The 25,397-nt window shown below is 39.8% G+C and overlaps 1 protein-coding gene and 1 long non-coding RNA gene across 10 annotated transcripts in view; one reads left to right on the top strand and one right to left on the bottom strand.

Moving 5' to 3' along the window:
- The window catches only part of LOC122549901, a 10,033-nt gene extending 2,726 nt beyond the window's left edge, over nucleotides 1-7,307 (bottom strand). Inside the window, exons 1-2 of one of the 2 annotated variants that reach the window (XR_006311700.1) lie at nucleotides 7,091-7,307; nucleotides 5,145-5,253 (exon numbers count right to left, since the gene is read on the bottom strand). This is a non-coding gene — a long non-coding RNA (uncharacterized LOC122549901). Of the gene's footprint in view, nucleotides 1-5,144; nucleotides 5,254-5,362; nucleotides 5,645-7,090 lie in introns of those variants that run through there. The other variant, XR_006311701.1, reaches the window with a different exon arrangement.
- Nucleotides 6,891-25,397, top strand: part of ikzf1 (IKAROS family zinc finger 1 (Ikaros)) — a 93,410-nt gene continuing 74,903 nt past the window's right edge. The window contains exons 1-3 of one of the 8 annotated variants that reach the window (XM_043690107.1): nucleotides 6,891-7,047; nucleotides 9,259-9,321; nucleotides 18,912-19,028. In XM_043690107.1, coding sequence (XP_043546042.1) covers nucleotides 9,273-9,321; nucleotides 18,912-19,028 — 166 coding nt within the window. In that variant the 5' untranslated portion in view covers nucleotides 6,891-7,047; nucleotides 9,259-9,272. Of the gene's footprint in view, nucleotides 7,048-7,908; nucleotides 8,768-9,258; nucleotides 9,322-18,911; nucleotides 19,029-25,397 lie in introns of those variants that run through there. The other 7 variants (XM_043690102.1, XM_043690100.1, XM_043690099.1 and 4 more) reach the window with 7 other exon arrangements.

The following is a 25,397-nucleotide window of genomic DNA, read 5'->3' on the forward strand; positions in this document are numbered from 1 at the left end:
CATCCAAATCATTAATGTAAATGACAAAAAGTAGAGGACCCAGCACTGATCCTTGTGGCACTCCACTGGTCACAGACCTCCAGTCTGAAAAACAACTGTCCACCACCACCCTCTGTCTTCTACCTTTGAGCCAGTTCTGTATCCAAATGGCTAGTTCTCCCTGTATTCTGTGAGATCTAACCTTGGAAATCAGTCTCCCATGGGAACCTTGTCGAACGCCTTACTGAAGTCCATATAGATCACATCTACTGTTCTGCCCTCATCAATCCTCTTTGTTACTTCCTCAAAAAACTCAAAAGTAAATGCAAGTATTGTTTTAATATAGGAGTTCTGCAAGGTTCATGGAGTTAGAAGAGAAATGCAATGGAGTTCAATAGAGTTTGAAGGCTTGTCTTATAGGAAGGATATTATTAAACTGAAGAGGGTTCAGAAGAGATTTACCAGGACATTGCCAAGTATGGAATGTTTGAGTTATAAAGAAAGGCTAAATAAGCTGGGACTTGGTTCACTGGAATGTAAGAGGTTGAGACGCGACCTTATAGTAGTTTATAAAATAATGAGGAGTGCAGATAGAGTTAATGGTAGTTGTCTTTTTTCTGGGATAGGGGATTTGAAGATTAGGGGGCATAACCTTAATGTGAGAGGAGAGAGATTTGAAAAAGAAATGAAAGGCAAATTTTTTATGCAGATGGTGGTTCACATTGGATTGAACTTCCTGAGGAAGTGGTGCACGTGGGTATTATACAATGTTTAAAAGACATGAATAGGAAAGTGTTTGAAGATATATGGGCCAGAAGCAAGCAGGTGCGACTAGTTCAGTTTGGGATTATTTGGAATGGACAAGTTGGACCAAAGGGTCTGTTTCCATGCAGTATGACTCTACGATTCCATGACTTATTGGGGAAATGAACACAGTCCCTGGAGATGATAGGGATGTGGAGCACAATGAGCAGACAAGGAGTGGATTCTTAACAGAAGGTCACACACAATTAGAGCTTCTCAGACAACAGTTACACCGTAAGACAATAAGACCATAAGACGTATAAGTAGAATTATGCCATTTGGCCCATCGAGTCTGCTCTACCGTTCCATCATGGCTGATTCATTTCTCAACCCCATTCTCTCACCTTCTCCCTATAACCCTTGATCCCATTACCAATCAAGAACTTATCTATCTCTGTCTTAAATATACTCAATGACTTGACCGCCACAGCCCTCTGTAGTAATGAGTTCCATAAATTCACCACCTTCTGGCTAAAGAAATTTCTCCTCATCTCAGTTCCTCTAAAGGAGCACGCCAAAACCCTTCACAATATTCCAAATGCAAAGTGACAGAGCCTTATACAGCCCCCGCCATTCACCCCTGCTGTTGTATTCTAGCCCTCTCAATATGAATGCCAATCTTGCATCTGCCTTCTAAACTGCCAAATGAACTTGCATGTTAATCTTAAAATAATTCTGAACTAGGACTCTTAAGTCTCTTTGTACTTCAGATATCCAAAGCTTTTTCCCATTTAGAAAACAATGTATACCCCTTTTCTTCTTACCAAAGTGCATAACCTCACTTCTCCCACATTGAATTCTATCTTGTTTGCTCACTCTCCTGGCCTGTCCAAGTTCTTCTGCATTAGAGTGGTGCTGGAAAAGCACAGCAGGTCAGGTAGCATCCGAGGAGCAGCTGCCTGACCTGCTGTGCTTTTCCAGCATCACTCTAATCCAGAATCTGCTTTCCAGGATCTGCAGCCCTTGTTTTACCAAGTTCTTCTGCAGCCTCCCTACTTCCTCAAAACTACCTGTTAGAAATATAGAATCCCTACAGTGCAGATAGAGGCCATTCGGCCCATCGAGTCTTCAATGACCCTCTGGAGTGCATCCCACCCAGATCCACCCACCCACTCCCCTAGCCTATTCCCGAAACCCTGTATTTAGCTTGGCTAATCCAGCAAACTTGCGCGCCTTTGGACTTTTGGAGGAAACCCACATAGACACAGGGAGAACATGCAAACTCCACATGGATGGTCACCTAAAGCTGAAATTGCATCCTGGTCCCAGGCTCTGTGAGGCAGCAGTGCTAACCACTGTGCCATTCTGCAGTCCAATGTCTCTCCACCTATCTTTGTGCCTTCTGCAAACACAGCAACAATGTCCTCAGTTCCTTCGTCCGGATCATTAATGTACAACATGAGCAGTTGTAGTCCCAACACTGACCTCCGTCAAACTCCAATAATCACCAGCTGCCATCCTGAAAAAGTCCCCTTTATCCCCACTCTCTGCCTTCTGCCAGTCAGCCAATCTTTATCCATGCGGGTACCCTGAACACTATGGACTCTTATCCTATTTACCTATCTGCCCGGAAAGCATACTGCCAGAAGGACTCAACACTGAGTTCTCCAATTTCAAATAGCCTCCCTTTCCATCCCCCAACTCCCTTTCCAGCCCCTCACCCTCCCCTCCACTCCACCCAGCCATCTACTGGATTCATTCCTCCCATTTACAAATCAGGTCGTACCCTCTGTCTGTCTTCACCACCCTGACCCCGCCACCCCCTTTATCTGCAGCTCCCCCTATACCCACCCTCAGTCATGAAGAAAGGTTACACCCAAAATGTCAACAGTAAATGGAAAAGTCCTGGGGAAAATTGACGTACAGAGAGATCGGGTGTTCAGGTCCATTTTTCCCTGAAGGTGGCAACTCAGGTCAGTAAAGTGATCAAGAAGGCATATGGCATGCTTTTCTTCATTGGACGGGGTACTGTGTACAAGAGTTGGAAGGTCATGTTACAGTTGTATAGGACTTTGGTTCGGCTGCATTTGGAATTCTGTGTACTGTTCTGGTCACATTACCAAAAGGATGTGGATGCTTTGCAGAGGATGCAGAGGAGGTTCACTAGGATGTTGCTTGGTATGGAGGGTGGGAGCTGTGGAGAGAGTTTGAATAGATTAGGATTATTTTCTTTAGAAAGACAGACGTTGAGGGGACCTGATTGAGCTCTACAAAATCATGGGAGGTATAGACAAGGTGGATAACAAGAAGCTTTTTTCCCAGAGTGTGGAACTTAATTACTAGGGGTCATGAGTTCGGAGTGAGAGGGGAAAGATATGTGTGGAGGGTGGTGGGGGCCTGGAAAGCGTTGCCAGTGGAGGTGATAGAAGTGGGAATGATTGCGTCATTTAAGATATATCTAGACAGATACATGAATGGGTAGGGAGCAAAGGGAAACAGATCTTTAGAAAATAGGCAGCAGGTTTAGATAGAAGATCTGGATTGGTGCAGGCTTGGAGGGCCGAAGGGCCTGTTCCTGTGCTGTAATTTTCATTGTTCATTGTTCTTCGTTCTTTGTTCTCCATCTCCTGATGCTGCCTGGTGCTGTGTTCTTCCAGCCTCCTGCCTGTCTACTTCTTATCCTATTTAGCAGCCTCATGTGTGATACCTTGTCAAAGGCCTTCTGGAAATCTAAATAGTTCACTTAAAAACATAGAATATAGACAAGTGCTGCACAGGAATATGCCCTTTGCCCTAGCATGCCTGTACCAACCATGAGCCCATTCAAAACTATCCTATCTGACCGCACATTCCACTTCAGTCAGGACCAATGTTTCACAATTCCCCACTTTCCAAACAATCTACTGTGTGGCATCATAGTGTCCTTTTGGTCAAAATCCTGAAATAAAAATCCACCAACAAAAACCTTTCCATAATTTATCTAGCAGCAAATCCAAAAAAAAAACAGAACTCAACTATTGAATGTTTTGAATCCGATTAGTGTCTGTATTGCAAGTATCTTTGCTTGCTTTACTCTGTAGGTATCCCAGTGGCTACAGTATAAAAAACAAGAACTAAGAACAAAGAACAGCACAGCACAGGGACAGGTCCTTCGGCCCATCAAGCCTGCGCCAAAACATAATGTCTTTCTAAACTAAAAACCTGTTGCCTCCTAGTGGTCTGTATCCCTCTATTCCCTGCTTATTCTTATATCTGTCAAGATGCATCTTAAACATTGTTATTGTATCTGCTTCTCTCACCTCCTCTGGTAGCACATGCCAGGCATTTACTACCCTTTGTTTAAAAAAACTTGCCTCTTACATCTCCTTTAAATTTTCCCCTTTTTACCTTAAACTCAGTCCCCTAGTGGCATTTCTACCTTGGGAAAAAGACTCCAACTATCCATTCTATCCATGCCTACATAACTTTGTTAACCACTAACAGCTTGCCCCTCATCCTCCAACATTCAAGTGAAAACAAATTGACTTTGTCCAGTCTCTCTTCATAGTTAACACCCTCCAAAACAGACAACTGCCTGGTATACCTTTTCTCCACCCTCTCATATGCCTCCACATCTTTCTGATGGTGTGGTGAGCAGAACTGTACGCAAATAAATTGTCGAAGGCCATGACTTTCAATTACAAAGAAAGCAGATGGCCTTATAGAATGACCATGAAGCAGCTCAGGGGTTTGAGGGTCTGCTTCCAGAATTTGGACTGCAGCCCTCCATATGGTCAGCCATAGTCTCAGCTGGCTGGCTAGCTGACTAAAGGGCAATGGTGATGAGACTGGCAGAATGGCAGAGGTGAGAGTGCAAACATTATAGTGAGAGAGGACAACAGTTTCAAGCTTGGCAGCACCACTGTCTGCAGAGGTCACGCTTTGAAGTTCTGCATGACTCCTCCATGCTCTTTAGCAGTGTCAAGCAGACCTGCTAGTGCAGTGAGTATCATGTTTATCAGTTTTTCCCCTATATCACCCTCATTTGCATCTTGTGCAATAGAACTCATTTGGACTTGACTCTCCAGTGAGTTGGCACACAGTACTCTCCTTCTGGTCTGGCAGTTAGCCAATCATGCCCAGCGCTCACCATGTACTTGGATAGGTTGACACAAAGTGGCCCAGTTGATTGGCAGCCTATCCATGTTAATCCAACTTCACACCACTGTCTCAGGGGAGGTAGTGGTGTCATGGTAATTTCACTAAACTGGCACTCTTAAAAACCCAGGCCAAAGTTCTGGGAACATGGGTTTGAACCTCACCATAGCAGGTGCTGAAAATTGAATTTAATAAGATCTGGAACAGGGAGCTGGCCTCATGCAACTATTAAAACCAATCTGGCTTATTAATGTCCTTTAGGAAAAGAAAGTTGCCATTCTTACCTGGTTTGTCCAATATGTGAATTGAGACCCACAACAGTGTACTTGATCCTTAATTGCCCTCTAGGTAATTAGGGGTGGGTAATAAATGCTATCCAGTGACACAAATATCCTGTGAATGAATAAAAAAAATGTTAAGGGCGGTGTGTGTCTAAGCCTATGACTGTGAGTGCCTGATCATTGATAGTACTTCTTCGTTAGATGTCTATAGCAACTCTCACCTGTTCTTATGGAGCTGCAATGACCGGTTAGGAAGCAGTTCTTGGATATTTGGAAACATAAATGCAGAAGGGGAGGGTTGGCATTAGAAAGGAGCATTGGAGAAGAAAGCAAGTTCCCTATGGCCACACCATCTGAAGTTTTCACATCTTGCCAGAAAATGGAATAAGGGTGAGCTGGAAGTTGGACAAAAGTTTAAGGCAGATGCATTCTATCTTCTTGAATGTTCGGGTGGCCTAGTGGCTCAATGGTTAGCACTGCTGCCTCGCAGCGCCAAGGACCCAGGTTTGATTCCAGCCTTAGGTTACTATCTGTGTGGAGTCTGCTCATTCTCCCTCTGTCTGCATGGGTTTCCTTTGGGAACTCTGGTTTCCACCCACAGTCCAGATTAGGTGGGTTGGCTATTGTAAAATATGGGGTTACAGGGATAGAGTTGGAAACTGGGCCTGGGTGAGATACTCTTCTGAGGGTCACTACGGACTGAAAGCCCTCTTTCTGCACTGTATGAATTCTATGATTCTTTTCAGTAATGTAGAATGTTACAGCCTCTATAATAGCTATCTACATGAGAGAGAACAGACTTTTCAGGAAGGCACAGGTGTCTCCCTGTGGCTCTGATCTGCTCTGTCCTTCTGCAAGTTGTTTTATCTGTCAGGAAGGAAAAGAATGCCAGGGATTCTCCCTGGGTGCTTTGCCTGCCAGGTTAAATAGCTGCAGGTATGTGGAAGCAGCAAGAGGTCAGTCAGTGCGAGGATGAGGTGGAATATCTGAATGTTAGACCTTTTTCCTCAATGCTAGATGTTGCTGGTAGATGAGTGATGATGTTGTGGTGCCTTGGGCAGTGCGAGAGGTTAGTGCTGCCGTTGGTAAAAGATGTGTTCATTGACCTTGTCACATGTGACATCACAAAAGCCCTGGTGGTGCTAGGCCCTCTGAATAAGACTCTGGAATTGCCCTCCATGACCACTCTCACAAGACATGCCTTGGTATTCCCCAGCTCTCTCCAAAAATACTGCCTTCCTGCTCTTTTCCACCTTGCACATCAATGCCTCCAGCACCAAACTGGAAAACGTTGGAGCCTTTCCTCTTGGCTGTTACTTGGCCTACATTCTTTAGCATGAAACCCCAACAACTGGAAAGCTTTTGCATTTCAAATTCATGATTCCTTTGGAGTTATGTTTTGTTACCAGAGTAGGGAGAAAAATAAACAACTCATCAATATGTTGCCCTCTGAGATTGGCACGAGCTACACTGTGGCAAATGGGGGTGGGTGGGGGCAAGTGTAACCTTGTACCTTCTGTGTAATGTTCCTCATTCTGGGAATGTGGAATATGCTTGCTGTGTTATTATAGCCTCCCTACCCCTCCCCATTAGCAGGTAGATGAACGCGTTTGGGCTCCCATTCCCTGCTGGAGCTGAGCAGAGGGATGGCGGGGCAGCAAAAGCTCCTGACGCCCGGTGGCACCGCTCAGCGCCCACGGGCATCTCTCTGCTGCTGCTCGTGAGTGAGCCGAGCCTTGGGCTCTTCCACCAATCCCAGCACGAGGGTGTGTGCGCGCGGCCGGCGCATTGGAAGGAGGAAGTCGAGCGGGGAGAGATGTACAACCGCAGGGAGTCCAAGTGCAGCCTGCACATGGAGCAGGAACTGCCGGGCTGTGTCTACCGCCAGCGAGGAGGAGGGATACAGGTAGGAGAGAACTGACAGCCAACTCCGCCAACTTGGCTCTTACCCGCCGTGTTACAGCATGCAGCCAGCACCCACCCTCGCTCCTTGGTGTGGGGATTGTCAGAGCGGACAGGAGAACATTTAAAAAAAAAATGAGATGGAAAGTCAAGCCCTGATTATTTTTGCTCTTGTCATTGGTAGGAGGCACCTGTTGCCTCGGCTGCAGTGTGCGTCCGGTCATTGCTGCGTGAAGTTCAGTGTCTGGGCGAAATGGTTTCGACAGCCCATCTGCTAATATCGAACTATGTCTGAAAATTAACCAGATATCGTTCATATCCAAAGTTTCGCGAGCGCATTGCGCCTGTTGTGTTGTGGCGCTACAGAAGTCCGTAACACATTATTGTGACTGTCAAGAACTATTACAAAGCAGTACTTTCTCCTGTAGTTCAGTGGCAATAGTGGAACGAAGCTTAAATTCTACACGACTGTAATCTGTTCAAGTAATATTGTAGTAAGAAACTATTTCTGTGACAATATGACTTTTGTTCAGTAGCTTCACATATTTTTCATATTCCAGCACTGGTTGCGGAATTGCTATACTATAGTGCCACACTATTTTTCTCCAATGTGTTCCATGAAAGTTTCGAAAAATGCATTTCTAGAGATATAGATGGAGGGTTAGTTTTTTTTTCTTCTTCTCTATTAGATTCACTCTCATGCGTGGGTATGAGAATGAGGAAGGTTAGTTCAGCATTTTGGGGAAGTCGTTCCAAACAACCTTTTGGTTGCCATTGTAGTACAGAGAATTTTATTGGAATTACTAATTTAAATTATTTGCGCTTTCTAGCTGTTTATGGGCATCAGTTGTTGGTACAGATTTTCAGAGAGAAATAAAATCAAATGGAATGCTCAAATTATTCCATTCCTACCAAGAATTTGAAAATTGAAAATGTTTTGTTAAATTAATCATTCTGTAAAAATACAGCAGTGCGGGAGGAGGAACTCAGTTATTTCAAGGCTTGCCATTAGCCAAATTAGTATTCAGATATTTGCATAAAACTATTTTGTATATATAGGCTATTTCTCAAGGTGGTGGGGCAGCAATGTAGAAATATTGGTCATTTACGATTGGGGGCATATTTATTTTAACATATTCTTTATAATTTTTATGCCATTTGAGTCAACATCTAACAGAGAAGTTAGTAAATGTTGGGACTAGAGAATTACTATTTGGCGATCCTCACAATTCAACAAATTCCTGGTTTTGCTTTTTAGTTTCATAACTGTTAAATATTCAACTGCATCAAATGTTCACAGACACTGTCAGAGATCAATCATTGGTAATCTGCAATCCTAGTAAAAACTGTAAAAATTATTTGTACCCCACTAAACCTCAATCTCATACTCCCTTGTGTTTGCAGTTGCTTCAAAACCAGTGATTAAAACATAAAGTGTTACAGCAAAAGAGTAGCAGCTTCCCACCATTCGTTCCAAATCTGTGGAGCCATCTGTCAGTAAAACAGGAAGGCATGGGTTCCCTTTCTCTCCTGGACTTGTTTCGCTATTTTAGGGAGATTCACTTCTCCCTATGTAAGGGCTAACTGAAGAAATTGGTTACTGCCACATCTTGAAGTGAGGGACAGAGTCTAAAGCTGCTGTTCTGCCCATCTGCTACTATATGAGGAGTATTCATTATTAATCGAGGCAGAGCTGTGCTGTTCAAATATGCAGTCCTGCTTGGGTAAATGAGACATTCTTCTGTAAATTGCTTCATTTTTGATTGCTGATTGTACAAGTGTCACAAAGCTGACTCAAGGTTCATCGATGCATGCTCAGTAAATTAGAGAGAACATAACTATAGATCAACCAGAGAATGAATTCTGTGCTTCTCTTCACATACAATGACCCAGGGCCATTTAATTTTCTGCTTAATTTTGTTGCAGTCAGTTTGCATTTTTGGGTTATTATAGAGTGGGAAATTAACAATAAATAACAAATTTCGTCAACCTCTGCCTGTAATGAAATTTCGATAAATCTTTGTAATCTGTGAGAGATCAGGGTCTCCTGTCAGATAATAATGTGTAGTTTTTTTCAATAGTATTTGGAACTGAAGGAAGAAGGACATATTTTGTCTAAAGCAGATAGTGAGTTAGAATAGTAAGCAGTTTCGTTATCATCCATCCAGTAACTTATTACATTATTCCTCTTCCTCTCCCACCCACCCTACGATAGAACACAAGCAGAATATGGAAGCTGAAGAGGCACAGGACATTTCCCAGCTGTCAGGTGAGACAGGTAAATAGATTTTTTATAGTTACTCCATGTTATTATGCAGCTTTTTAAAAGTAAGACATATTTGCTCCTGATATTTTCATGTAAATTTTCTATGCGGTGTTGTGGGAAATTAACCATACAAACTCTCCAGAATAACACACAGCATGGATGAACTTTTCCAAACTGTTGGACAGTAATAAAGATGACAAGTGTACATGCCTGTAAAAAAAAAAAATTAGATAACATTTTTGAATCCATAGCAAAATCTAAGTAACTCCAGTTTCACAGTTTTCGTCAAAGTATGATGTTTATTGAAAAGAGATTCATATTTGCTATACATATAAAAACGGTGCATGATATTTGAGGGAATGGTACCTGGGATTGACTGTATTATATAGAACACAACATCACTTCTACTTTTGTGAGAAGTTTCTACTTATGTTTGAAATTATTTCTGTATTTCCTTACTTTTGTGCAATATTTACTTTCTTAAAAGAAAAATCCATGAGCAGGGAAGATACATTTTGCTGAGCAATTTTCATGTGGCGAATTGAAAATTTTATTTAGGATTCATATTTAATTTGATCAAGAAGCTATTTGAAATACATTATTTACGTTTCAAATATATTCATTTAATAAACTTTATCCAACCATAAGCTATGGAGCATTATCTGTTCGGTATCCTCTAGTTGAGCCTCATTTATCAGCAACCCTGATGTGTCTCTCAGTCATCTGGTATGGATGTGAGATATTTAATACGTTTATTAGTGTCAGACACCCTCTCCCATAAGCAGACCACACAACCTGCAACTCTATTTCATGTTTCACGCAGAGTGTCTCATGCAGAAGTCCTCTCATTGACTGACATACACACACACACGCACATGCACGCACACACACACACACACACACACACACACACGCACACACTCCCACACAAATATCACAATCTCTATTTGCTGTAGTTAAAATGTCATCTGCAAGCTATAAGCAACATACAAAATTTCAAAGCAATTCACTTTTTAAAACTAGATGCCCTTGAAGAATAATTGTATAACTCGTTAATAGGCATGTAATATGACTAGCTGTAATTGCAGTTCAGGAGCCTGTCTTACTTCCCATGCATTAGTTATTCTACTAAGTCCAGGATCCTCCCAGCAGCTGCTTATCTTCTGCTCCAGATCTTGTAGCCAGCTGCTCATCTCCTTGGCTAAGGCACTCCTTTCTTGCTCTACATCTTTTCAGGACTGTTTTGATCCCATGCAATTTGCAGGAGGAACGTTCTTTGGGTTACATTTCAATGACACAATCCCCTACTGGATTGAACTTTGGAAACAGTTCTTTATTTTGTAACATTACTAAAACATTTCAGATCTGCTTTCTCATTCTAGAAGTAGATATCTGGAAACAAATACAAACCAATTACTAATTTAAATTAAAAGTTAAATTCTTTAACAAAAATGAACACTGGTCTTTGAAAACTAAAATACTAAACTTGGTGAATAGATCTGTTTACCCATGTTGGCAAAATACATGATTATTTTTCTTAACTCTTGTCCACTATTATTTTTCTTCAGCCTGTATCTATCTTAGGTCTTCAATCTGTAGCCCTTTTTCTCTATTGGCCCATGCAATTTATTTTTAAAAGACCCTAGTATAACACCATCATGAAACCAACACGTTATTATGTGTTAAAATTGACAGTTGGAGGTGCAAAAGTCTTTTTTAGAAAAGATATGGTTAGCAGGGACATTGAGTCTGACCTTGCTGGGTGACAAATGAACAGCACCCACTGTTTGTTTGAGTTCCACATGTACTTTGACTTTCTGTGGGATTTTGCAAGACAAGTTGCTATCAGCAGGGTATCCAAATGGTCTGGTGCCCTTTTGAAGCTGCTGTGTCTCTCCTTGCTCCGGCAGCTTGAAGAATAATGTGGGTTTGAAGGAGCAATTCTTATTTAGAATTCAAGACCGAATCAGCTGTAGAAAGATTTTTTAAAAGTTAGGAAAAAAAAATTGAATTTAAAAAGGAAAGAAATCAGAGACTGAAAAATTAAACCTCAAGTACAGATTTATTTGAAAAATGATTCTCCAACTATAACTTAAATTTTAAAAAACTGAAGGAAGGAATTTTCAAAAATGATTTCCTTTATCAGAGATTGTTTGGCCATATTTAAAGACATTTTTTTAAAATATTGGAATGAATAGGCTTTAGCTTTTTTTTGGTGAATGTAGTCTGTATCTACAACATCAGCACAGAAAATTATTGCTAATTAATATATTTTAATGGGTGTGTGATGTCTCAAGTGTTTTGCAGGGGAGCAGAGCATCTTCAACAACAGCTTCTGGATTTTGTGTTTAACTGTATAACTGTGCATACTTATTGGAAGTAGCTGTCTGATTTATGTATAAAGTGGTGAGCACTGTTAGCCTTCACAGCAAAATTTAATCCATTGATGCAGAGTCAATTTCGTGTGCTGTTTTGTATTAGAAATACAGCTTTGACAATGGGTTGATGAAAGGAAAGGAAGACCTCATACAAGTGTAGATTTTCATGTAACTTAAGTTTTCTGCTGATTACAGCTGAACGGCAGTCACACTAAATGTTTTGTCTTAAAGTTAATTATTGCAAAATTAATGAGTAGCATTTTCAAAGTGGAATCAGCACAAAAGAAATTAAGCAGGCAGGCACCTGGAAAATATTCTCTATTCATTAGAAGAGATTGTGCTTTAAATATTTTTCCAGATTTTCCAAGCTACCCCTGTACAGTGAATATTTTTTTCTCAAATAAATGCTGTTGCTTTTGTCTTTCTGCTTTGATTTCTGGATGTCTGGTTCTGTGGTCCAAGCTATTGTTTTTGTCTCCTAAGTAAAACAAATTTGTGGTACACTGCACAAGTCACAAATTATGTAAATCAGTTTAAACACATTAATTAAAAGATTGAAAGAACTGCACAAGTTGGAAATCAGAAACAAAAACAGAAATTGTTGGAAAACCTCACTGTCTGGCAGCATCTGTGGAGAGAAATTATTTTCAATCTTAAATATGATATATGTATAAAGTAATACAATCATTGAAGTAAAAAAGTTTTGAAGAGTAGATATGACACATTATTCTTACACTTCACCTGAACGTCCTGGTCAGATTTCATGAAATGGTGTTATTTAAGGAAGAGCATAGCTGTTCACTCAGTGTCCTCACCAGTAGTTAGCCTTCAACTAAAACCACCAATTTCACATTAACTACAAGCAACAGATATCACACTTTGAAAATAATTAATTCACTGTAAAATGCTTAGGAATGCTCCTAGGACATGAAAGCTGCTTAGGTGCAAATTATTTTGTTTATCTCAGTCACTGTCTTTTGTTTTATATGTAAAATTCTGAAGGATAAAGTATGTGTTTCAGTTTGGAGAGCTCCTTCATTAGTTTTAGATTAATGTTCTTCTTGGCCATATCTAAAGTTTGACCTAAGCCATTCATAAAATGTTTCTTGAGTGAAGGAAGAATGCTTTAAAGCCTGAACGTGCATCTTTCACACTTTGGTACAAGGTGCAGGTAATCATGATGTGTGGATCTCTAAACTAAAAATAACTGATTTTGGAAATATTCAGCAGTTCAAGCAAACATTCGGCTCACTTGCTGACTATTTTCAAAATCTCTAGCATGTACAATATTTTAGTTTTCTGTTAGTGTGACTCTACACTCGTTCAAAGCTGCAATTATCATTATTTTACATTCAGACATTTCAGGTTTTACTTGAATTCGGATGAAAAGAATTAATTGAAAGTGTCTCAAAATAAGTGGTTTCTAGGTTAATAAATTATAAGGCAATAAGAAATAGGAGCAGGACTGGAACATTTAAGTCTCCCCCTCTATCAGATAAAATCATGGTTGATGTGCGCCAGGCTTCAACCTCTCATAGAAATTATCAAATCCTTACAGGCGGAAAGGCCATTCAGCCCATCAAGTCTGCACCACACCACCCCCCCCCCCCCCCACCCTATTCCTGTAGCGCTTTATTTACCATGGCCAACCCACCTAATCTGCATGTCTTTGGACTCTGGGATAAAACCAGAGTACCCGTTGGAAACTCAAAGGGTTCTCTTTCATGCCCTCTTCTTGTTATTTCAATAATATATCTACTTTAAAAAATATTTACACTGATCTTGCCTCCACGACTGAGAATTCCAGACATTCACCAACCTCTGAGAGAAGAAATTCCTTCACATCTTAATTTTAAATGAATGTCCCTTTATTCTGTAACAGTGTTCCCTAGTTTGCGGCTCCCCCATTACTGGAAACATCTTCTCAACATTTACTCTGCCAAGCCCCCTCAAAATCTTATATGCTTCAATAAGGTCGCCCTCATTCATTTAAACTCTAATGAATAAAGTCCTAACTTGCCTAGCTAATCAAGAATGGTTAAACAAGTTTAGGAGGGATGATCTTGCTAAAATATGGTCTCAAAAATTCAGGTGTAAATCCTGGGTAATACAATTTAGAAGGACATAAATACATTATGAAAATTAAGTAATTACATAAAAGCTTAATGTACAATGCTTAGAAGGAATCGGCATGTATTTTTGCCTACATCCGTTCTGCCTCCAACACCACAGAACAGCCTATCGTTATTTTCTGTCTCAGTAAGTTTTATGAGTAAAGATGCCCCGTTTTATTAGAGTGGAAAAAGATTATGTTTATTCACAGAAATTACCACATGACTTTTCAACATAATTTCAGGAGAAATAAAGCCAAATTTTGTTTTACACTTTCATGAGACAAGACCTTCAATACAAACTGCACATTTTGCCCCCCAGAAGGAAAAACTACTAAAATATGCGAATGACATGTCCTGGTCTGTTTTATCTCGTGCACCTCCGAATGCAGCTCAAATGTGACAGTGATGTTCATTTCCAAGTTTTATTTTGTTTTTACAAGTCAGATGACTTTGCTATCAAATAATATCAATAGAACTTTAGAAAATTTTAAAGACACCTCTTACAAGTTAGTTGTCAGACCTAGTTGGACTACACATAACACCGCATATTCACAAGTAACTTGATAAGTTGTCATGAATATCTCATGCCCCATATATTGTAAATCAATTCTGTCCTCTGTTATGTATCTTTTAGAACAAAAAAAAATTTAATGGTAATCCAACTCGTTTTTAATTTAAAAGAAAATGATATGACAGTAATGAAAGACATATGAAAGAATGTTTTGTTATTATAATGTGTGGAATTTTGACCTGAAACATTTCAAGGTGGATTTTCAAACTAGGAACCCAATGCCCAGATAATTTCCAGACCCCACTTTCATTTCTCCCAGGCTGAAGCTGAGAACTGTACATTAGCATATTGTTTGGGCACATTGAATTCATGAATTAACATTTCCTGCTTACCCTCCTCATGTCTGAAGATTACTGTCATCTTTTGGGCTCTTAATAGGCCATTAATCAGAGTTGCTACCCCCCTCTGAGATTCGCTGTGCACCCTGAAGGAAACCTACAGAACTGTAGATGCTGTAAATCAGAAACTGCTAGAAAAGCTCAGCAGGTCTGTCAGCAAATGAAGAGAAATCAGAGTTAATGTTTCTGGTCTGGCGACACTTTCTCTGAACTGTTCTGAGAAAGGGTCACTGGACCCGAAACATAAACTCTGATTTATCTTCACGGATGCTGCCAGACCTGCTGAACTTTTCCAGCAATTTCTGTTTTTGAGCACCCTGAAAGTGCAGGCTTCCAGTAATACCTTCTAGCAGTGCAATTTTCACATCACACTCACACCCAATGACCATAAACCTGGTCATAGAAGTAGGTTTTAAGCAACATCTTAATGAAGCAAGAAAGGTCAAAATCAGTGATGGAGTAAGTAAATCAGGAATGCATGAGGTCAGAGCTGCTGGATGCTGATATTTGTGTTGTGGGGCTGAAGGCAGTTATTGAGGTACACAAGATCATGATTATGGGTGGATTTAAAACAAGGGTGAAAATCTTGAAACCAAAGTACTGCTCAATTGGGAACCAACTAACTATAAGGGTGGTAGTTAAACCGAAGTCCACATGAAGGAGGAAACTGGCAGAAGAGGTTTGAATGAGCTCAACTTTGCAGGCAATGGAATATGGAAAATCAATCTAAATCCTGGAATAGTTAAGCCCACAAACAGGAAAAGTAAAGGGGTTTCAGTAGTGGTTGCACTAAAATGGTTGAAATTGGGGGATGTTTGGAAGATGGAAAGAGACAATCTTAATGATAGTGTGGATGTCTGGTCAGAAACTCATTAGTTCAATCACAAAACTATTTTAAGGTAGATTGATGGATTTGAAACTGAGTTTGGAGGACAGTCTGAAAGCAATGTATTTTATTTACTTATATAAATACTCATTTGTAGACCTCATGCAGGCATGATGGGCTGAATAGCTCATTCTGTGTCATAATTCTGTGATTTTGTGATAATTGGAGGAAATTACTGTTCAACCGATATTGGAGTTTAGGCCCGCAATCTGATAACTTAGTAACAGTAGAGCAGTCAAGAGAGATGATGGTGAGGTCAAGCAAGGAGTTGTCAGTCTGCTTGTGAAGGCTAATTCTGTGTTTCAAAATGATATTTCCAAAGGGAAGCATGTATATGAGAAGTGGAAGGGAGTGTGGCAAGGATAGTTCGGAGGCACTGGTTGTAAGAGTAGGAAGAAAATACATTACAAGTGATACTGTGGCAATGATAAGACAGGTAAGAATGGAGCCAGCTGAGTATAGTCTCATCAAGTTAGCAACAGTGGAATGACGTAGGAAGATGGTATTAGGATGTCAAAGTCTGCAGACTGGTTGAGAAAATTGAGATTGCTTAGTTTGTCTTTGAGACAGGCGCACATTACTATTATTTGATGATTGCTATTTTGGCATAGAGAGACAGAAGTATGATTGGAGTTTCAGGAAGAATGAGGCACCGGTTTGGAAGATGGCAATATGTTCAGGACTTTGCAGAGAGAAAAGGAGGTTAAAACAGGTGGTAGAGATTTGCATTGTTGTTCAGGGAGTCGAAGGTTCCTTTCAGATGAGATATGGTTACAGTGGAATTACATGAATGGAACAGCCCTCAAAGATAGAGAATTGTTAAGAATGTCAGTAAGGTCAGGCAGCATCTGAGGAGCAAGAGAGTTGACAATGAAGGGTCATACCCGAAACATTGACTCTGTTGTTCCTCAGATGCTGCCTGATGTGCTGTATATTTTCCAGTGCCATGCTTTGTCAACTCTGACTTCTCCAGCATCAAGTTTGAAAATTCATCTTGAAATGTTTCAGGTCAACATTCCAAACATTCCTCACTATCTCCTAAGAATGTCAGTCAACAGGAGTCCATACAAATGGGGAAATTGGACAGTAAGCTTTATGGGAATCATGTTGAGGGAGCAGGAGCCATGTTTTTGGGCACAATGAGCTAGACAAGGTATGAGAAGAGGTAGGAAAGAAACTAAAATTGGAGCTAAGGCAAGGGGAACTTTGGATGCATTTTGGCCCAATGGATTAGTGGAATGGAGTAAAGTGGTCCAGGCAACAGATCCCAAATTTTGTGACAGAAAACCATGAGCTCCTCACATTGGAGGTGAGGGTGAAGGAGATCTTGAAGAAAGATAGGAAGATAGTTCACAGTAGGAGAAAAAAGACGGAGCAGACACAGAAGGCACAGAAGGAGGTTAGTCTGTGGCATGCAATGGGGGGAGTTGTGAGACAGAGTGATACAGCAAAGTGATCAAAGATGATCTTCTCTGTGATTAATAAGTGAGATTTGTGAGATGGTGAGATCAATGGGTTGACCATGACTACGAATCGGGAGTTTCCATGGGAGTGGTTAAGGGATGATGACATGCAGTGAACTTAAAGGTGAAAAAAACGTAATGAGTTGGGACAAAGGATAGAACTACTGAAGATGAGAAGCCATTCAGTGCAGAGGTTAAGGGGGGAAAAAAAGCAGTGAAAAGCACCTATGTGACACAGCAGCTGCACAATTAACAGCTCAGCCATGATCTTAAGCTTTCACTCTCCACACCACCAGTGTGCCACCCGTAAGATCCATTAAACAATCTCAGCAACTTCCTAATCCATGTCACCTAGAAAGGCAAGGAATGTCACCTCTAAATTTCTCTAACTAATTGGTACAGTTTCAAAATAAGGTCACTCCCATTTACATTGGTGAAGAGGAGGATTTTTTTTTTCTCTGAGGATTGTATTTGGCATTCTGTAAACTAGCGAGCAGTGAAAACTGAGTCACTGGAAATATTCAAGGCTGTTTGACAGATTTTTGAAACATTAAGGACACCAGACAAGAAAGTAAAATTGAGGCTATGATTTTATTGGACAATGGACCAGATATGAGGAGATGAACAGATGATTCCTACTCCTATATTTTAATATTCTTATAATGTCTGACATTGCTGGCAATTTCCTATCCCATGAATTGATAAATAGAAGCTTTATGTCTTTGCCTTCCATTTAGTTTTCTTTGTCTACTGTACTTCTGTATTTTACATTAATTTTGTTCATTATATTGATTAACTTCCCTCCTTTACTATCTACTACTACATTTTAATTGAATGATAAAATCTAAAATCATTCAGTGAAGCATTTTCATCTGTCAAATGAAATTTGGTACAAATCAGTTCAAAGATTTTAAGCGCATGTATTAGCAGAAGTTTGTTGCAGAGGTGAGCATCTTGATGCTTGACCAGATGCAATCAGTTAGCTCTGCACTGTCAAGGGCCATGGCCATCTGTAAGTCACCAATACCACCATTACCTCATAATGCTTGAAGGTCCATCTGGACATTGGGACAAGTATTCATTTCCTGCAAGATAACAATAACTTTGTGAACTGAGTATTTTGCTCTTGAAATGCTACCGCTTTTCCCTGCCAACCCTTGCTGGGATCCCTCTATCATGGTTGAGCTGCTGTTGGCAGGGACTGACTTTTGTCTAGCTTCCAGTTCTCACCCACTGCTCCCATAACCCATCTTGAGGCTGTTGTGACCCAATCTCCTTCCATTGGTGAGCCATGCCTCAATCTCTGGAGCCTGTTGCTGCTCAATGCAACTCCAACCAAGCTTCCTCTACTCTAGTCCAACAAGTTAGCTCAGCTGGCTGGACATGGCGCTTGCAATGGTTCAGTTCCTAGACTGGCTAAGGTCACCAGGAGGGGCATAACATCTCAACCTTGCCTGAAATGTGGCAACCCTCAGGTTAAGTGCACCACCATCATTTCTCTCCAATGATCAAGTAGCTAAACCATAGAACATTTATGGTTTTAGCGATTCAATTCTTGTAAAGATGTGAAGAAAATCAACATATTAATTCAGATTTCTTTGGTGTAGATCATATACAATTTGTGTTAATTCAACAGATTCAAAGGTAATACCTCATTGAAAATGGATATAATCAAGCTCAAAACATTTTGCTGCAATCAATATTGTATTAAAAATATATGACCACACATTATTAGCGATAAATTTACAGTTAATCCACAAGTGTATTCTCCTCTTTTAAATTCCCTATCCTGTTATTTTGATTACTGGTGTTGTTGTTGCTTGGTTATTGTACTCATATCCTTTCCATATAGGGAGTAAAGAAGCTCTTTCTGTAAATGATCAAGAAGAATTAGAGCAGATGCCTGTCCCAGAAGATCTATCCACCAGCTCAGGGAGCCAGAACAATCCACAGGGCGAGAGGGTCATTGGTAAGTGCAAAAATGTTAGAATTATTATGTTGATTGCACAGACTAGAACAGGCCATTCAGCCCATCTGATCTATGCTAGTTTGAATGCTCCAAATGAGCCTCTTTCATCCAACACTGTCATCATATACTTCTATTCAATTCTGCTCATGTTTATCTAGCCTCCCGTTCAATGTACTTAATACTTCTCCAGTAATAGAAATGATTCTATTTTTTAAAAATAAATGCCTCTTCAGAATAACAAAGTTATTTAGAACACTTTTGGAAACTGATCATTTGAAATGCTACAGAATAATGTAAGTAATGCAAATTAACTGCTGGTTATCTGGGAGGTAAACCATGATTTCCATAACAAATCTACAAAATTTGAAAAAAGTTTGATATGTGTGAACATTTAACAAGGTACTCTCTAAAATAGAATGCAACCTTTTAAATGTGCAAAGGGGCTTCAGAATAAATCTAGTTTGATCTTACTTGGCAGATTTTGAACACATTCCGAGTTTTCTGCTTTTCTGCAGGAGATCATTGAAAACAGTAAAAACCTTTTTGCATAAAATTGTGCTATCCTCTGGCTCAATTTGTGAATCGGTGGTGACTGTTGTCAATATGACATCCACATGAAGTCTGGAATTCTCACTGGATCCTAGGCCTCTGCTGAATGATAGCACGAAGTGTGATGGCAGAATGGGGCTCACAAGGCAGAGATGATGGGGGTTGGGTCAACAACAAGGCATGAGAGTGATCTCTGGTAAAGCGTCTCTTAAAGACTTCCAATTCATACTCCAGATATGGTGTCCTGTGTAACTAAAACATAACCTCTCCACATTTGTATTAATTTCCTTTCATGATAAATTAGGGCATGCTGACCTTGTATGCTAATTGTGATTCAAGCTGTAAGTCACTTGGCTACATCTGCCTCTTTGAGCTTTGCGATTTCTCACCAATCAGATAAATGCTTTTTTTTCCCTTCTTGACAAAATTAAGAGTCTTCCACCATTGCATGCCATTTGCCATATCTTTGTCAGTTCACTTTAACCTATCTTTTGGTAGCTACCCTATGTCCTCTTCACAACTTACTTTCTTACCTCTCTCTGCAAGGTAGGAGAGAGGTAAGCAAATTTGGCAACCATACATTTTGTCCCCTCATCCAAATCATTAATATAAATTGTAAACAATTGAGGTCCCAGCACTGATCCCAGTGGCATACTACTCATTGCATCTTGCCAACCTGAAAAAGACTTGTTAGTTGCCAATCCGCGGCAAATGATATCTCCTACACTACAGAAATTCTTTTTTTTGTAATAACTTTTGATGCAGCTCCTTATCAAATGCCTTTAAATCTATCTACAGTACATCTACTGGTTTCCTTTTGTCCATTACACATGTTACCTCAAGAATTTCAATAGATTGGTAGGACACGATTCCCCCTTCGTAAAACTGTGTTGACTCTGCCTGATCACCTTGAATATTTTCTAAGTGCTCTGCAATAATATTCTCATTTAGGATATTCCCTATTACAGATGTGAAGCTGGTCAGTTGTTTCCTACTTTCAGTCATCCTCATTTTTTTGAATAAATGGTTAGTTATTTTCAAATCTAATGGGACTTTCCCAAAGGGAATTTTGGAAAATTAAATCCAGTGCACAAACTATCTTACCAGCCACATATTTTAAGATCCTAGATGAAGTCCGTCAGGGCGAGGCACTTTCATCTCTCTGTTCTAACAATGTACTGTACTTCTCTGATGATAATTGTTTTCCTGTGCTCTTGCCTCCCTCTCTTTCTTGATTTATTGCTGCTTCTTGGATTTTACTAGTATCCTTCATAAAGAAGACTGATGTAATATACCTTTTCAATTCACCTGCCATTTATAGAAACTTTTAACTGAGTTTTTTTTTATTTCTGGCCAACTTTCTCCCATATTATTCCTTTTCCTTCCCTAAATTATTGATCTTTTTTTCTTTTATTCTGCCCAGTCTTCAGTCTTGTCACCTATATTTGCACAACTATATGCTTTTTCTTTAAGATTGATGCTATCTTTCTGGTTAACCATGGATGGCGGTTCTGTCCCTTGGGATTTTTCTTACTATTTGGATTGTATCGTAAAATATCCCCTTAAATACCTACCACTGCATCTCTATTGATCTATCCTTCAGCCTAATTTGCCAATTCATTTTAGCCTGCTCTGCTCTCAAGCCCTCCTAATTGCCCTGAGATAATTCTTTTAAAAATAGTCTGAAGCCCATTGCTGTTTCTCTCAAACTGAAAGTAAAATTTAATCAGGCCTGCTGCTACCTAGAGACACCCTTATTATGAGAGAACTGATGAATCCTATCTCATTGCACAATACCAGCTCTCATATGATACACTTATCAAATGGCATTTCTCAAAATGTTGTGAAATATTATTTTCTGAAAGAAAACTATCTAATAAATGGATAAATACTGTTGCCTTCTGTTATCAATAGATTTGCCACTTACTAATTGAAATAATGGCCTCATATTTGCAGGAGAGAGTGCAGGACAGTATGGGCAAAGCCCAGCAAGATTGGAATGTGATAGTCATTCTGAGTTCAAGGCCACCTCAACATAGTTGCACTGTGAGAGATTCATCTTAATATCTTAATGTAGAAATGTACCCTCAAATACGCACTGCAATTATCCTGGTGAGAGGCACCAGGTTTTTATCAATAATTAATTCACCACAAACTATGAATTCAATGAAAATTTTAACTCCATCTTCATTCTCTCCTACTTGACATGGGGCTTATGGGGAACAGGCTGTTAATTTTGAGGCTAATATAATGCCGATTAATTTTGAAGGACAAACAGCTATATCTAAATCCATGTATTTTTATTTTTGCTAATAATCACCTCTTACTCAAATGGTTTATCAATGCCTTCTGCAAATCCATGTTGGCAACACCCTTAGTCCCTGTCCTCTCCCTCATATAAATTGTAACCTTAAAACGTTCAAGTAGATTAGTCAGACATGACCTCCCTTTCAAAAAATACTAATGTTGGCCGCCTTTCATCAGCTCCTCCTTATCCAACTGCTTTGTCATGCTGTTTCTGATGATATGTTTTAGTAACTTAGTGAAACAGAAAGATCTGTAGTTTCCTGCTTTTTCTTTCAAATGCTTTTGCAGTTTTACAATTCAAATTCACAATTCCAGAATTTAAGGCACTTTGGATAACTTTACCTGCAATTTCCTTCCATATTTAAATTAACTGCCCTGGGGTGAGAATAATCAGGTCCAAGATATTTATCAATTGGATTAATGAACAGACACATTTTGTTGGAGAATCAAAGCAAGTTTATGAATAAGCAGATTGCAAGCAAGCAAAGTGTAACATGGACTACACTTTGTAGCCTTTGGCTGAAATGGGTCAGTTATGCCCCCAAAAAATGCTGGGCAAATAAGTGTGCTATCTTGAAGCATTTGTTTTGAAAATGCATTCTTGTTTCACTTCATATTGATTGATAGTACTTCAATGCTCCTTGATTGAGCTTGCATGGAAAACTCCACTATGACAAGATTAATTTCTTTATTGCTGTGTGAATCACAACCTCATTGCTATGATTAAATGTTTTGTCATTCGTAGAGTCCAAGAACTTTCATTAAAGGGAATATCAAAGATTTTTACCTCTCCCTTCACTAAAGATTTTTCTAAAAACTCCTACCTGTGCTTCAATCATGATGAGAGACTTCTGAACACCACTGTAATTCTGAAATCTAAATTTGAACCTGCACTGTGTGAGATAACTCTTACTCATTGTGATTTTCTCCATGGGCGGAATATGGGTTTGCTATCCATTTAACGGATGAGCTGTCAAAACTGAATAGCCATTCAGAGGACTTCCAACAGGATTGGAGCAGCAGGCTCCAAAGGAGGCTACACTTCAAAATGGGTGTACCCTCTCTTGAACTTCCTAAACAGCTAAATTAAAAAGTGTTTTTTGTATCTAAACTGCCCCCACTATTTGTGGGAACCTGGAAGCTAACTGGAAAATCCCAATTGGTTTCCTTTAATTCAACTTAAGTGATGCTTAGAATCATACAATCCCTACAGTGTGGAAGCAGGCCATTTGGCCCATTTGAGTCCATGTTGACCATCCGAAGACATCTCTACTCAGACCTTCCCTATCCCTGTAACCTTACATTTCCTATGGCTAATCTACCCAGCCTGCACATCCTAGATACTTTGGGCACTTATTGAACAATCCTTGCTGCCTGCCGCACACAGGTGATTAGTCCTGAAAGCTCCCTCCTCCTATCCTTCTCTCAAATGGACTGGATAGAGATGAGGAATCACCACGCAAGTCAGTGGAGCTATTTTTATCTTCAGCCAATCTCCATTCTTGACACTGCTGGGAGCTCGACATCATGTCCAATATTTCAGGTCTGTTGCCCTTCCAAATTCTATGGCCATAGGTGCATTGTGGGCTCAATCATGAGCACACCATAGAGAAAAGCAATCTGATTTTTGCCAGTGAATGCAAGATTAGGGTTTATTTTTGGATTCCAACCCCAAATAAGCCAAATATGCAACAGTATGCAGTTTATATCAGGCCTTCTAAGTCTGTAGCATTTTGTATCATGCAAAACAGAAAATTAAATATGTTTTCAAATATTTTGAGAAGTTACAAAACCAATAATTTATCATATTTGTTTATGCCTTACTAATAATGCCAATGGTCGAAAGTAAGGACTGCAGATGCTGGAGATTAGAGTCGAGAGTGTGGTGCCTGATGAAGGGCTTTTGCCCGAAACATCAACTCCCCTGCTCCTCGGATGCTGTCTGACCTGCTGTGCTTTTCCAGCACCACAATCTCAACTAGTAATGCCAATAGTTTGTTTTTCATGATAAAATGGGCAGAATTGTGGAATATGATCAACAAAAACAAAAGTTAGTGTTTGAGGCTCATGATAATGATGGATTCCATTCATTTTCTCCAGTGTAAGACAAACATTATCTTTGTTGGGACTAAGGTGGATGTTGCATAAAAGATGCTTCAAAGTTTGTATAGCCTTTTAGACTGAGAACACAGTTATCTTAGAACCCGTAATTTGCCTTACAATCGCAAGTCCAGTTCAGACCAGAATGATAGGATTTCCTTTCTATAGGTGTAAGAGCATTAATTGAAATGAACTCTTTCAATGTAAGTTGATTTTGTAATCATCTCAAATTTATAATTAATTGCAAGATTTCAATTGCAATTGCCATTCGATTGCCACATTCACAGAAACGTTTCAGAGGAGGTACTCATCCAGGAAATGGAAATATCATGGTTGGGCAATAGAGATTTTTCTTCTCGATTAAGGTGAAGAAATATTATGTGGAACTATTAGATGATGTTGTATCGTAAGGAAGATGTACGCTAATCATTCTTTCTCTCTTTCTGTGATCTCTTGCTCCTCAAATATTTTCATACATTCTTTTTGTTCCTGAGGATGGGTTTGCATGTGCCTGAATTATCAAGTAACTCATGGTTCTTGATGGCCGCTGCTTGACTGACTGGGTCTTTCTTTTGTTTCCATTTTGCTTTTACTTATCCAGCATCTGCATGTTTTGCTTTTTGATTACCAGCATGAAAATTCCTTTTCCTGCTGCTGAAGAGAATAGCATGTGCTTAAAGTTCTTTACATTTTATTGGTCTTTATATCAAAATCATGAGTTAACTATTAGAGAGTAGAAGTTCTAATACTCGAACCTTTTGAATAAGGGCTCACACGACGATCCTATGTGCATTGATTTTGCACTGATGTTAACCTATTTATTGTGAATGAGCTGATGCCCATTGAAAACTATTGAATAAAGAATGTATCCGAACAAATTAAGAAATTCAGTTAGAGTCATAGAGATGTACAGCATGGAAACAGACCCTTCGGTCCAACCCGTCCATGCCGACCAGATATCTCAACCCAATCGAGTCCCACCTGCCAGTACCCAGTCCATATTCCTCCAAACCCTTCCTATTCATGTACCCATCCAAATGCCTCTTAAATGTTGCAATTGTACCAGCCTCCATCACATCCTCTGGCAGCTCATTCCATACATGTACCACCCTCTGCGTGAAAAAGTTGCCCCTTAGGTCTCTTTTTTTTTCTTTCCCCTGTCACCCTAAACTTATGCCCTCTAGTTCTGGACTCTCTGACCCTAGGGAAAATACTTTGTCTATTTATCCTATCCACGCACCTCATAATTTTGTAAACCTCTATAAGGTCACCCCCTCAGCCTCCGACGTTCCAGGGAAAACAGCCCCAGCCTGTTCAGCCTCTCCCTGTAGCTCAGATCCTCCAACCCTGGCAACATCGTTGTAAATCTTTTCTGAACCCTTTCAAGTTTCACAACATCTTTCCGATAGGAAG

This window comes from Chiloscyllium plagiosum, chromosome 5, assembly GCF_004010195.1.
Source record: "Chiloscyllium plagiosum isolate BGI_BamShark_2017 chromosome 5, ASM401019v2, whole genome shotgun sequence".
Lineage (NCBI taxonomy): Eukaryota > Metazoa > Chordata > Chondrichthyes > Orectolobiformes > Hemiscylliidae > Chiloscyllium > Chiloscyllium plagiosum.